This window comes from Nothobranchius furzeri, chromosome 10 (genome assembly GCF_043380555.1).
Source record: "Nothobranchius furzeri strain GRZ-AD chromosome 10, NfurGRZ-RIMD1, whole genome shotgun sequence".
In the NCBI taxonomy this organism is placed as follows: domain Eukaryota; kingdom Metazoa; phylum Chordata; class Actinopteri; order Cyprinodontiformes; family Nothobranchiidae; genus Nothobranchius; species Nothobranchius furzeri.
Window position 1 is genome coordinate 31,621,508 of NC_091750.1, and position 14,408 is coordinate 31,635,915.

Here is a 14,408-nt window from a genome sequence, read left to right on the forward strand (position 1 = left end):
CACCTGGTGGTGAGTTGGATCAGATGGCAAGGGAACATGCCGCGTAGACCTGGCAGACCCAAACGCATAGTGAGGGTCTGCTGGGAACGCCTGGCAGAAGAACCTGTCAAGACGGTCTTCAACTCCCACCTCCGGCAGAGCTTTGACCACGTCCCGAGAGCAGTGGGGGACATTGAGTCCGAGTGGGCCTTGTTCCACTCTGCGATTGTCGAGGCGGCTGTTGCTAGCTGTGGTCGTAAGGTGGCCGGTGCCAGTCGTGGTGGCAACCCCCGTACCCGCTGGTGGACACCAGAGGTTCGGGGAGCCGTCAGGCTGAAGAAGGAGGCCTACAGGGCGTGGCTGGTCTGTGGGTCTCCGGAGGCAGCAGACAGGTACCGGATAGCCAAGCGGGGTGCAGCAGTGGCAGTTGCCGAGGCAAAATCTCGGGCGTGGGAGGAGTTTGGTGAGGCCATGGAGAAAGACTATCGATCGGCTCCAAAGAGGTTCTGGCAAACTGTCCGGCGCCTCAGGAGAGGAAGGCAGCAACTCGCTCACACTGTTTACAGTGGGGATGGGGAGCTGCTGACGTCAACTGAGGCTATAGTCGGACGGTGGAAGGAATACTTTGAGGAGCTCCTCAATCCCACCAATGCGCATTCCGAGGAGGAACCAGAGCTGGGAGGCCTGGGGATGGACTGTCCGATCTCGGGGGCAGAAGTTGCTGAGGTAGTCAAACAACTACACAGCGGCGGAGCCCCGGGGGCGGATGAGGTTCGTCCTGGGTATCTCAAGGCTATGGATGTTGTAGGGCTGTCATGGTTGACACGTCTCTACAACATTGCGTGGTCATCGGGGGCAGTTCCTAGGGAGTGGCAGACCGGGGTGGTGGTCCCCATCTTTAAGAAGGGTGACCTGAGGGTGTGTTCCAACTATAGGGGGATCACACTCCTCAGCCTCCCTGGAAAGGTCTACGCCAAGGTACTGGAGAGGAGGGTCCGATCGATAGTTGAATCTCAGATAGAGGAGGAGCAATGTGGTTTTCGTCCTGGCCGTGGAACTGTGGACCAGCTCTATACCCTTGCAAGGGTGATGGAGGGGGCATGGGAGTTTGCCCAACCAATCCACATGTGCTTTGTGGATTTGGAGAAGGCTTATGACCGTGTCCCCAGGGGCACCCTGTGGGGGACGCTCCAGGAGTATGGGGTGGGTGGCTTTCTGTTAAGGGCCATTCAGTCCCTTTACCAGAGGAGCGTGAGTTTGGTCCGCATAGCCGGTAGTAAGTCGGACCTGTTCCCAGTGAGGGTTGGACTCCGCCAGGGCTGCCCTTTGTCACCGGTTCTGTTCATCACTTTTATGGACAGAATTTCTAGACGCAGCCGTGGTGTGGAGTGTGTCGAGTTTGGTGGCAGGAGAATCTCGTCTCTGCTTTTTGCGGATGATGTGGTCCTCCTAGCTTCATCCAGCTCTGACCTTCAGCTCTTGCTGGGTAGGTTCGCGGCCGAATGTGAAGCGGCTGGGATGAGGATCAGCACCTCCAAATCTGAGACCATGGTTCTCGACCGGAAAAGGGTGGCTTGCCACCTCCGGGTCGGGGGAGAGGTCCTACCTCAAGTGGAGGAGTTTAAGTATCTCGGGGTCTTGTTCACGAGTGAGGGTAGGAGGGATCGGGAGATCGACAGGCGGATTGGTTCGGCGTCTGCAGTGATGCGGACGCTGAGCCGATCTGTCGTGGGGAAGAGGGAGCTGAGCCAGAAAGCCAGGCTCTCGATTTACCGGTCGATCTACGTCCCAATCCTCACCTATGGTCATGAGCTTTGGGTAATGACCGAAAGAACGAGATCGCGGATACAAGCGGCCGAAATGAGTTTCCTCCGTAGGGTGGCCGGGCTCAGCCTTAGAGATAGGGTGAGGAGCTCGGACATTCGGGAGGGACTCGGAGTAGAACCGCTGCTCCTCCGGATCGAAAGGAGCCAGTTGAGGTGGTTTGGGCATCTGGTCAGGATGCCTCCTGGACGCCTCCCCGGGGAGGTGTTTCGGGCATGTCCTGCCGGCAGAAGGCCCCCGGGTCGACCCAGGACACGTTGGAGAAGTTACATCTCCAATCTGGTCCGGGAACGCCTTGGGGTCCTGCCGGAGGAGCTGGTGGACAAGGCCGGGGAGAGGACGGCCTGGAGCTCCCTAGTTGGGATGCTGCCCCCGCGACCCGGACCCGGATAAGCGGAGGAAGACGACGACGACGACGACGATAAAAACAGGAGATGACGTTATATTTTATACATATAAGTTTCAATATAAATATATAACAAGCCTTTTACTTTTTAAATTGTGATTAAGTGAGTTACTACCCACTAGCCACCGCAGCTGCAACTACTAAGCAACTAACCAACCATAGATAACTTCATTGGATCTAAAAAAAACATTTAAAACTAGTTGACTTACTTGTAACCCTCTGGAGGCAGGCGTTGCAGATTAGCAACGTTAAAACCTACCTACCTAGTTACTCCACATACATCCTTCTCTTTGCCATATACACCACCTCACTGGGTGAGATCATTCGATCACATGGCTTCTCCTACCACTGCTATGCAGACGACACCCAGCTCTATCTGTCATTTCCACCGGACGACCACACTGTCTCAGCACGAATATCAAACTGTCTCTCTGACATATCAGAATGGATGAAATCCCACCATCTCCAACTCAACCTCTCTAAAACTGAATTACTTGTCATCCCAGCAAAACCATCCATACAGCACAATATCTCAATCCAGAATGACTTCCTATCTCTGGCTCCTTCAAAGGCAGTTGGAAATCTGGGTGTTGTGATTGATGAACACCTGAGCTTTAAAGATCATGTTGCCTCTGTTGCTCGTTCATGCCGCTTTGCACTGTATAACATACGAAAGATCAGACCATACCTAACACAACATGCCACCCAGCTCCTGGTGCAATCTACTGTCATCTCCCGCCTCGATTACTGCAATGCCCTTCTAACTGGTCTTCCAGGCTGTACTGTGAGACCTCTTCAGATGGTCCAGAACGCAGCGGCGCGTCTGGTCTTCAATCAGCCTAAAACAGCTCATGTCACCCCTCTGTTCATGGAGCTCCACTGGCTACCGCTAGCAGCACGCATCAAATTCAAATAGCTAACACTAGCATACAAAGTCTGAGACGGTACGGCTCCCATCTACCTGAATCCTCTTGCAAAGGCTTACGTCTCGGCCCGGCCGCTCCGGTCATCACAGGATGGTCGGCTAGCAGTGCCTACACCACGCTCAGGACAATCCAGACTCTTCTCATGCATCGTTCCACAAATGTGGAATGACCTACCAAGCACTACCAGAACAGGAGCTTCCTTTTCAATTTTCAAGAAACTCCTGAAGACCCTGCTCTTCAGAGAGCATCTTCTAAACTAGCACCCTCCCCGCACCCATCCCCCTCTCTACTGTCCACTCCTTGTTCCCTCCTCTCCATGACTGATGTCAAGTTGTTGTTATTGTTGCTGTTAGCCTCAAGGGCAACATGTTGATTATCGCTTGTAAGTCACGTTGGACAAAAGCGTCTGCTAAATACATAAACAAACATATTTCATGAGCATTTTTTTACTCAGAAGTACCCCTGAAGGACTTAGTTGTTCGTTTTTTTATCAAAACTTATTTTGAGCCTGAGAAGGTTAAAAATGAAATTTGCTCCCGAAGTAGCTGCCGGCTTTTGATCCGCCATCCTTTTTTAAATACAACGGTGTATTGTGGGTAATTTTTGACCAAGGCTAGGCTACAAGACACCTCCCGTGTATCCTTGCTCAGCTAGCTAAATGGCTAACAAATGGAGAACACACGCCTCGGTAGAACATGAACACTGGAACACGTCTTGTCGGCTCCTGATGACGTATCTCCTAGGCAACCGGGGCGGGGCCAAGACGAGGTTCCTTGGCACTGAGAAAAGGTAAGATCTAAACCAGTCTAGAACAGTTCCAGAGATCCCCACCGAGTCACCAAGTCTGGTTAATGAAGGTGCTGGGATCAACAGTGTCAAAAGATCTAACATTACTAACAGCACTGGAAACTTTAAGCTAAGCTGTTTCTGTTGAACGCATTTTTAGCAAAACCAGTTTGGAATTAATCAAAACTGTTGTGTAGTTCCAGAAAAGTAATCAGCTGCTCTGCCACAACCTTTTCCAGTATTTTAAAGATAAAGGGTCGTTTAGAAATGGGTCAGTAATTTTTAGGCTGATATGAGTCCTAACTTGTTTTTTAACTCATTCACTGCCAGCTTTTTTTCTGCATGTTTACTGTTTTTTAACGAGTCACAGTACAGTGCGCTCTATGATGATGTCAACGCCTAAACTAACAAAACAAAGAGCAGACTCACCTCTCACATCTGGAAGAATCCGCGTTTCAAGCGATATCCATTCTTTCATAATCCAAACGTACACAACTCTTACAACCAAATCATTTTAGCCGGTAATTTTAACTTACATGTGGATAATCTTTTAGACCCTTTATTGATTGATTTTTTAGCCAACACGTCACACAGCCTACTCATAACAGATGGCACACCCTAGACTTGGTCACCACGCATGGCCGGTCTACCCGTGTGCTCTGTTGTTGACTTGGCTGTCTCTGTTGCGTGTTTTTTAATATCACCCGTTTCACCCAGCGGGAGACCTCTGTGAGAACTGTCAGGAAACGTCATCTAACCCCTGAAGTGGCTGCAGGATACCTCCTATTGCTTTACCTGCTCCCTGTGATTTTATAGTGAACTACTCTAACAGCAGGCTTCAGTCCACCCTGGACCGTCTGGCTCCACAATACAGCCTAGACTAACATTCCCATGGAGGAACTAAGCTTTCAGAATCCAAGAGGAACTGCAGGGTGGCAGAGAGAAAATGGGAAAAAAAATCACTATAAACTATCAGATATACAGATAAACTCTAAAGTCATACAACAATGCAGTAAGGAACTCAAGGTATGAATACTTTTCCTAAATCATCTCAGAAAATAAAAACAATCCTAAAATCCTGTTTTCCACTATCAAAAGTTTTTAACAACACCCCTGATGCATCTCAGGAAACACCATCAAGCTCTCTTTGTGAGGAGTTGGCAGACCACTTCAGAGGGAAGGAACACACAGTCAGACTTTAGTGGTTTTAATGAAATCTGAGTGTGTGTGTACCCTTACAGAGGAAGCACGGGACAGTGTTTCCTGGTTGAGGCTGAAACTCTGGATAAAGCTTTCTCCTCAGTGAGGCCCAGCACGTCTTTTAGATCCAGTTCCCACTTCATTTTTAAGCCTTTTTATGGATATTTTAGAGATGAGATTTTATCCAGGATGAACTGTTTTCTTCAACTTTTCAATTAAATTCAAGTTTATTTATATAGCGCCTGCTGTGGAAATTTTATACTTCATTACTTTAATCCTATTAACAAATGCATTACCTAATGCCTGAAAGCATTCACACACACACACACACACACACACACACACACACACACACACACACACACACACACACACACACACACACACACACACACACACACACACACACACACACACACACACAGTCACGTTGTAAGCCAGGGTTCTTGCGCTCCTCTGGCAGCCATGTCCTCGTCATTCCAAAAGTCAGGACACACCACCAAGGTGAGGCATCCTTCCAGTTTTATGGCCCTCGCCTCTGGAACAGTCTGCCAGAAGACGTCAGGGCCGTAGAGAGTGTTCTTGTTTTAAAGGCCAGGCTCAAGACCCACCTTTTTAGTATAGCTTTTAATTGATAACTATCTATTTTAGCCTGTTTTACCATCTTTTATATATTTTATCAGTGTTTTATTACTTACTCTTTTACTTAAATGACACATATTTTCTTATATATGAATTTTAACTTGTAATAATTATTAGTTTTAACCAGTATTTATAATCTGTTGTACAATATTTTTATAAATTTAAAAATATGTTTCTACTTGGTTATCTTTTATCAGTGTTTTTTATTTAAATCTTTATTTATCAGCTGTTTATGTTTAATTTGATTCTTAACTTGTTATCTTAGTCTCATTAGTAAACCAGTGTTTCCTCTGTGGGGGCTGGCAGCGGTGGGCTGTGGCGGCCGGGGTGCTTCTCGTGCCTCCTCTTGCCCAGGCTTCTGCTGCCAATCCTGCTGCTCCCGATGCAGTTGGCTCCTTTGATGGCATTTCCGTCTTCTTTGTTCCTACTACATCTGCACTCAGCCACACGCACGTGTGTGTGTGTGTGTGTGTGTGTGTGTGTGTGTGTGTGTGTGTGTGTGTGTGTGTGTGTGTACGTGTGTGTGTGTGTGTGTGCGTGCGTGTGTGTGTGTGTGTACATGTGTGTGTGTGTGTGTGTGTGTGTACGTGTGTGTGTGTGTGTGTGTGTGTACGTGTGTGTGTGTGTGTGTGCGTGTGTGTGTGTGTGTGTGTACGTGTGTGTGTGTGTGTGTGTACGTGTGTGTGTGTGTGTGTGTGTACGTGTGTGTGTGTGTGTGTGTGTACGTGTGTGTGTGTGTGTGTACGTGTGTGTGTGTGTGTACGTGTGTGTGTGTGTGTGTGTACGTGTGTGTGTGTGTGTGTGTGTGTGTGTGTGTGTGTGTACGTGTGTGTGTGTGTGTGTGTGTGTGTGTGTGTGTGTACGTGTGTGTACGTGTGTGTGTGTGTGTGTGTGTGTGTGTGTGTGTGTGTGTGTGTGCGTGCGTGCGTGCGTGCGTGTGTGTGTACGTGTGTGTGTGTGTACGTGTGTGTGTGTGTGTGTGTGTGTGTGTGTGTACGTGTGTGTGTGTGTGTGTGTGTGTGTGTGTGTGTGTGTGTGTGTGTTGGCATCTGCTTGGGAGCCAGACTGTAGGGATAAATTAATAAAATCTACAATGCATGGGCCGGTTTGGTCCAACATCCTGATGAACAAGGTAGTAGGAATGTAATCAGCAGGGCGTGAGGATGGTCTCATGTGTTTCTGGACGAGGTAAATGTCCTGGAAATCTACAGGAGTAAAGAGACCATGACTGGGATGATGGTGGTTGGATTGGGGGGGGGGGGGGGGGGGTTCTGACTTTGCTTAATACAGATAGTCACAAGTGCACATTTAGCACTCATATGACGCACTAAGAAAACATTCACTGTTGTCATTTAAAACTAAGATGATTGTGTTTAGGGTTGAATACTTGCTGTTTATGTTTTTTTTGTTAAAACATCTTTGGTTCATTCCTCTGATGCATAACTGGAACTGAAAGGAGTTCTCACAATGTTCTGTGGTACGATGAATAAATAGAAAACCTAAACATCCACAGATGTTTAAATTTATAGTCACAACAAAAAGTCTTTTCTTCTACATGTGTATTGTTACTAGTTGTAAGGTACTTTATAGAAATATGCATGAAGAGGACAGCATGTTGGCAATATGGGTCCATCTGAACAAAACAAGTGGGAACGGCAGTGATCATTTCAAATCGAATCCCAAACTTCTGGGATTGTGTCCGGCTCCATCTCTCATCAAAGATCTGAGTCTCAGCAGTTGCTTTAACAGAGTCAACAAAACTAGTTGATGAATTGTTGCAAGTGCAAGTTGCAGGTCAGAATAATGGATCTTTCTGTTCTTAGGACCCAAAATCGTGGACAGGGTGAAGGTAACTTGATTCAGACTTTACCTGTGGCGAAGCTTCTCTCGCGCCTCAAACTCAAAGGAAAATTCCTCTCCTGGTAGCACTTCTCTCCACAAGCTGACCTTGTGGGAGTCGTCATTTCCTGAACTGTGGATGTCAGAGATGGAGTCTGCACTGTTGCTGTGAGACAGCGCCACCCTGTGGAGAGAAAAGGAGCAACAGTTTTACAGAAGTTTCCTGAGTGAGCCAGCAGCAGGAACTTCCTTGGTCTGAAGCTGGCCTCTGCCCCACACGACTGTATTCAGAGTTCAGACCTACCTAGTGGGAGTTGTAGTCAGAGTGGCGAAGCGCATGGTGCATCCTGTGTGGTTACGCAGAGTGTAAGGCACAAATGGCTGCCTCCTCTTGGACAGCTTCATGTCTGCTGAGAAGATGTCAGAGAGGGTTTCAGACTCCTGAGCAGCAGCTTCAGCTAGAGGATACAGGGAGCCTGGTAATGTGCTTTACTTCACACAGAAAGCACCACAGTGGTACTCAATAGGGGCTCCCGTTTGGTGGTCCGCCGCACAAATGTTGAGTTGAGCTCAAACTACTTAAAATAATCATGTTTGCCAGGTTGCACCCACCAAAACCTGGTTCATACCAGTTTACTGGGTGCTACTGAGGGGCTGTGGCTCTTCAGAGACAGAACAGAACCCTAACCCTAACCCTGACCATGGGCAACAGTAACGTTACAACTGCAACTTAATGAATACAAAATTACTCCACTGTAAAAGTTGCAGTGGGCAAGGTGCATCACTCCTATTCTGACGACTCTGCACTGGTTACCCGTTAACTTTAGAGTCCTGACTAGAACCTTCAGGGCTCTACATGGTCAACCTCCTCCCTATACTACTGACCTGTTAAAGCCTTATTCTCCAGCCCGAGCCCTCAGGTCCACCCACCAGAACCTTCTAGAAGTTCCAAAGACCAGATATAAAAGTGGAGGTGATCGCTCCTTCCTGACTGTTGCTCCCCGACTCTGGAATTATCCTCCTTTATCCTTACGCAGCGTTGACAGTCTGGACACTTTTAAAAAACAGCTGAAAACCCTTTTATTTAAAGCTACCTTTACCTAAATATTTTAATTTTTTATTTTTAACTCTAATTTGTAATCTTCTTTCATCGGTTTACGAAATTTTATAATTTTATGAATTTATTTTTCTGATGTTAATCTACTTCTGCTTTTAGATTATTATACTTTTATGATGCTAGATGTTATTTTATTGTGATCTACGTGAAACACTTCGTGATTCTGTCTGTGATAACTGCTGTAGAAGTAACATTTACTTACTTACATTGTGGTTAGTCATCTTCTTAGTTATTTTGTTCTCTTTGGGGTGTTTATGCATGTTTATTGTGGCAGTTTGAGTTGTTCTTAGTTATTGCTTCGCTCAGTGTTGTAAAGATGTACGTATTTGTTGTCCTGCTGGCAACGTCAGTGAGGAGAGCAGTCGCAGGAATAGGATTGTTGGTGCGGTGGTTCACACAAGGCTCCGGTCTAAGCACTTTGAGTCCAACACTTGCTGTCTGCAGGCACATGGTGTGTGAGGCATGAGTTAGTTGATGCCCCGTGTTGCCGTCAACTTGACATGACAGCCACCACATTGGTAACATGAGTACAAAGGAAATCAAGTACTTCTTAAAAAACAAGCACGGTTTTTAAAATGGCTGTTCAGTAGTTGTTTGAAGTATCTTTGTTACTGTAACTGTGTAACTAGTACATTCAACTCAAAATGTCACTCTGTTTTGAATGCAGACCTCTAACTTTGTACCACTTGTGCAGCATTTATCACAAACTTTTGCAACTCCATAGCTTTCCACGTTGTAATTCCCACATTCCCTGGCTGGAAACATCTTCTAGAATAGTCCAAAGTATCATGTATGTAATATTAAACAGTAATACTCAAACGTTGCACTTGCCTCCGTTATATAATATGTGTGCTGATACAAGCTGATAGCCACAAGTTACTTGCATTGAATTATTTCAACGGGGTGACGGTGGCACAGGAGTGATGTGCTCACCCCGTACTCAAAAGGTTGCAGGTACGAGCCCCGCTCAGTCTGTCTCTGTCGTTGTGTCCTTGAACAAGACACTTTACCCTCCTCGCCTGCTGGTGGTGGCCGGAGGGACCAGTGGCGCCTGCGTTCGGCAGACTCGCCTCTGTCAGTGCGCCCCAGGGCAGCTGTGGCTACAACGTACTGTAGCTCATCAGCACCAGTGTGTGAATGGGTGAATGATTGGTTGTGTTGTAAAGCACCTTGGGGGGTTCCAGGACTCTAGAAGGCGCTATATCAAATATAGACTATTTACCAGTTCAATACTTAATAAAAACTAGTAAGGCATATTTAAATATTATATGTTGCAACAGGTGGTTCTGTTTTCAAGAATGCAATATTAAACAGGCTTAAAGCACATGTGCACACACCACCGGGGCTAACTTAGACATTACCTGCAGCTCCCTGGTAAAGCGTTGTGTTTTTAACCTCCTCATTAGAAAAAGTGTGAAGTCTAAAGGTGTAAAGTAAGAACTTCATGAGGGACTAGATGCAGCTGTGGCTCGTTAAATGCAATTGTGTGACTTTGGCACTTAAAGGGTTATTTTACAGTCCTCAGCAGGTCTTTCAGTTATAAGTCTGTACATTGATAATTAATGTATTCATTTTTCATTTATTATTATTTAATGTACACAACTATGGTCATGTGAAACATTTTACTTTGAGTTTTAGTTCTTATTCTTCAGGCACCCGTAGAGTTGAGACACTTCTCTTTTCTCCTCCCTCATCTTTTCCCAAGGCTCTTGTCCTGTCTGCCTACACAGCGCTTCTCTGCGTTCCTCCTGAAAACTACATGTTTATTAAATCATGGATTTGGTCAACTGGTCATTCAACGAGATTCTTTCAACAATGAGAGTGGGGTTCTCCAGCTTGTCCGGATGGAACAAACCCAGTGGGGTACATTTGGGAATAGGATATAATAGCCTGGCGATGCACCAACTGAAGGAGTCAAAGTGCTCTTCACATCCTTGATCTCCCTCCCGCCTGCGAACAACAGTCAGTGCATTAACATGCGCTCCAGAAAACCGAAGTATTGCCCTAAAAAGATGTTTTTTACATGCATGTAGTAATGCAGTAATGCGTTACTCTGGCTAACAGCGAACCAGTTCTTATCAAGCTGAAGCACCCAGATAATGCAGAAGCAATCCCAATACACTGCATGTAAACCCGTCAGCCGAGCTAATACAGGCTAGATGCCCACATTCCAGAAGTGACGAGACCGCGGAAGCGGTCCTCTGACAAGACCATCATCACAAAGCAGCATGCGTAACACCATAAAACAGGACAGTTCGTACCAAATAAGCTGTGCTGCAGCGTTGTACATGCCTTTAGCCATTGTGCAAATCCTATTTCAATTGTGTTTGCTTCACTCCCACCAGCCTCTGTTCACTGCTTGTGTTGCTATAACCTAACTGAAAGACATGAAGAGGTGCATGTTGCCACCTACTGTATCGGAGTGGAACCAACTTCATTTGAGAAGCCGTTTTCCAATGTGCTTGTAAGCTAGGATAAAGACTCCTAGCTTATTACAATAAGATCGACCTGAATCCACTTAGATTGGCATGACTTCCAATCATTCACCCTCCTCTGCCTCCTCATTCAGTCTTTATGCAGCACACCTGGTTCCTCTCATTAAGATCCAGCCAAGCCCTGTTTTCCCTAGCAACTTCAGTCTGCACCTCATCAACTCCATCTCACTTGTTCCTGTCATCAGCTTCATCCACTTCACCTGCTCCTGACTCCTCTGCTTATCACTCACACCTGCTCCCCCTGCTATATATTCACCAGTCAGCCACCAGTTCCCTGCCAGATTATTGAAAGCCCATGCAAGTAAATCTGCCAGCCATTCACCCTGCCTGATCTCAGCCTCCGGACCTTGTTTTCGCTCCTGACCCCTGTTGTTATGACCTTTGTGTTCCTGAGCTCCATTTTAAACCACCGCACCAGGGACAGCTCCTCGCTCTGGTCCCGCTGAGACAGGATCAGCACCATGGAGAGAGGCACGCACCCTTCTGCCGGCCCGCTGACACCAGCCGGGGACAATCAGCGCTCAATAGGACTTCTTATAAAAGACGAGACGCGGACGAAAAGGGGAGAGAGCGCTCGAGCGGGTCCAGAAGGAGCAAGAACGGAGAGCAGAAGAGGAGTCCAGTCACAGAGTTCGGGAGTTTAGAAGAAGGAGCGCAGAGCGGAACAGAGAAGCAAAAGCAGAGTAAAGAAGCGGTGTTCCGGAAGAGAGTTGCAGCCGGAGATCGTGGAGACGAGTCACATACACGATCCGTGGATTACCTGAACAAGAGAAGACAGATAACACGAGGATCTTTTCCTGGAGGAGAACCATCTGCTCGGAGAGAGAGAGACTGAGAGAACGGGAGAGCGTGAGACGCCGACCACGTTAGGAGCAGCACGGGACCAAAAGGAGGACAACATACCCAAGGGAGGGTATTATACGAGTGTGGGGCCTTGCCCAGAGCTTTAGTTATATTTTTTAAAAGACTAGATTAACCAGACCTCTGGCTTTATTATTTTCAAGGACCAGTTTTGCCTGACGGAGACAATTTTAGTTTAATAAACTCCTTTTGACCTTTTACATGTCCTCGTGTTTGCTCCCACCACACTTGTGTTGCCCCTCTTGGTAATCCTAGGCCTGGAGGGGTGTAACACCTGTCTTGAACTCTGCCTGCCACCACGACCTTCGCCTGTCTCTGACTCGGTCTCCGGCCTCGCCCACCTCTGGTAACTCCTCAGAAAATAAAGACTTTTTTATCTACTTTTACTGTGTTTGGCGTCCTCACGGGTCTTCTGAGTTCTGTTCGTGACATAGATGTCAGTCAGTGCGCTTGTGACCACACTGAGTGATCGAGCATATGCACTGAGGCTGCAGCTCTCTGAGGGAAACAGGTCCCCAGTGAGTCGTAGATGATGGCTGCTTAAACTGAGCCAGGATCCTCTCGAGATTTCTTCCTGTTAAAAGGGAGTTTTCCTCTCCACTGTTGCTGCATGCATTGGCACAGCAGCAACTCAGAAGGTAGAGCGGGTTGTCCAGTTATCGGAAGGTTGCAGGTTTAATCCCGGCTCTGACCAGAGAATGCTACTATTGTGTCCTTGGGAAAGACACTTAATCCGCCTTGCCTGCTGGTGGTGGTCGGAGGGACCGGTGGCGCCCGTGATCGGCAGCCTCGCCTCTGTCAGTGTGTCTCTGTCTAATGGTTATGTTGTGTCTTGTCTTGTTATGTCAAATCAAGGACGGGTTAGGGTTTGAACTGTAACTATGTTGTACCGGGACACTGGCACAAGGACAATAAAGATCCTTGATATAAACATTTTCATGGTTTTGTGACTGATTTATTGTAATGCCTTGATTTGAGTCAGGTTAGTACACATCGTAGTCATAAATGCTACGGTTCTAATTACTAGCGGTGTTTCTTCACTTGTCTCCCGATTCGATTACGATTATTGTGTCAACGATTAAATTTGATTCGATATCCCGATGCATCACGATTATTTCATATTGATTTATGTTAGATATCAAAAACGTAATTGGCACAACCTGCCATTCCTGAAAAGCTCTCCATTCACAACAGGTTAGGACAAAACATTTAAACATTTAAGAAGATTCAACAAAGCAAAACATCTGTTTCCTGTTTCAGCACCACGCCTCAGGCTGAGAAAAACACGCTTAGCAAAAACTCACAAAATCTAAAAAAGTACTGAAAACCTACAGGACACATAATGTAATAATAAAATACATGATGGGTTCATATATGAGTGTTTAATGTCTCTGAGCAGCTCTAGAGTCAGATATTTATGCCGCAGCTGAAGGGTGTCAGAAATAACACCAAATGAAATGTTTGACTTAGTTTATTTTTATTTGAACCCAGCGGTTCGTTTCTGAAATGTTGGAGAATGAATCAAGTTCTGTTTGATGCAGAAAATAATAAAACATAAAACAAATTCTACACTCCAATAATATTTAAGATGTGTGTTTTATTCTTCCTGATAATAACACCAGCAGAAGGCTGTGGGCTGGATTAGGATTAAATTACCCATCTGATGGATCTCCTTCACTAGCCAGCTAACTACAAACCTTTCCACTAACCTGTCCTGTGGGACCCTCACCATGTGACCCTCATGTCCATGTGACCCTCATGTCCATGTGACCCTCACCATGTGACCCTCACCATGTGACCCTCATGTCCATGTGACCCTCACCATGTGACCCTCATGTCCATGTGACCCTCACCATGTGACCCTCACCATGTGACCCTCACCATGTGACCCTCATGTCCATGTGACCCTCACCATGTGACCCTCATGTCCATGTGACCCTCACCATGTGACCCTCACCATGTGACCCTCATGTCCATGTGACCCTCACCATGTGACCCTCATGTCCATGCTGTCTCTGGAGGAGCAGATAGGAGACAGACCTCCTGTAACCTAAAATGGACCAAAGCTTCCTCCCAGTTTCTCTTGAAGCTGAATTTAACATCAGTTTATCTTCATGAAACAAAAGAATAAAGTGGAACAAGAACTTCTATCTTCTATCTCTCTCTCCTTTTAACTTCTCCGTGTTCCTAAATAAAGAGAGATGATCACGCTGCAGCCGCTGTCACTGACCCCGCCCCCTCCCCAAGACCGGATCTCCCTACATCACAGCACTCGGTCTGACTGAGCGCTTCCAGGAGAAACAATAATGAATTTATGAAAATAATAACGTATG

The 14,408-nt window shown here is 46.6% G+C and overlaps 1 protein-coding gene across 4 annotated transcripts in view; it reads right to left on the reverse strand.

Moving 5' to 3' along the window:
• Positions 1–14,408, reverse strand: part of vps13d (vacuolar protein sorting 13 homolog D) — a 206,285-nt gene that overhangs the window by 82,521 nt on the left and 109,356 nt on the right. For all 4 annotated transcript variants that reach the window (XM_054745595.2, XM_054745599.2, XM_054745598.2 and 1 more), the window contains exons 40-41: positions 7,907–8,012; positions 7,634–7,786 (exon numbers count right to left, since the gene is read on the reverse strand). In XM_054745595.2, coding sequence (XP_054601570.1) covers positions 7,634–7,786; positions 7,907–8,012 — 259 coding nt within the window. The remainder of the gene's footprint in view (positions 1–7,633; positions 7,787–7,906; positions 8,013–14,408) is intronic.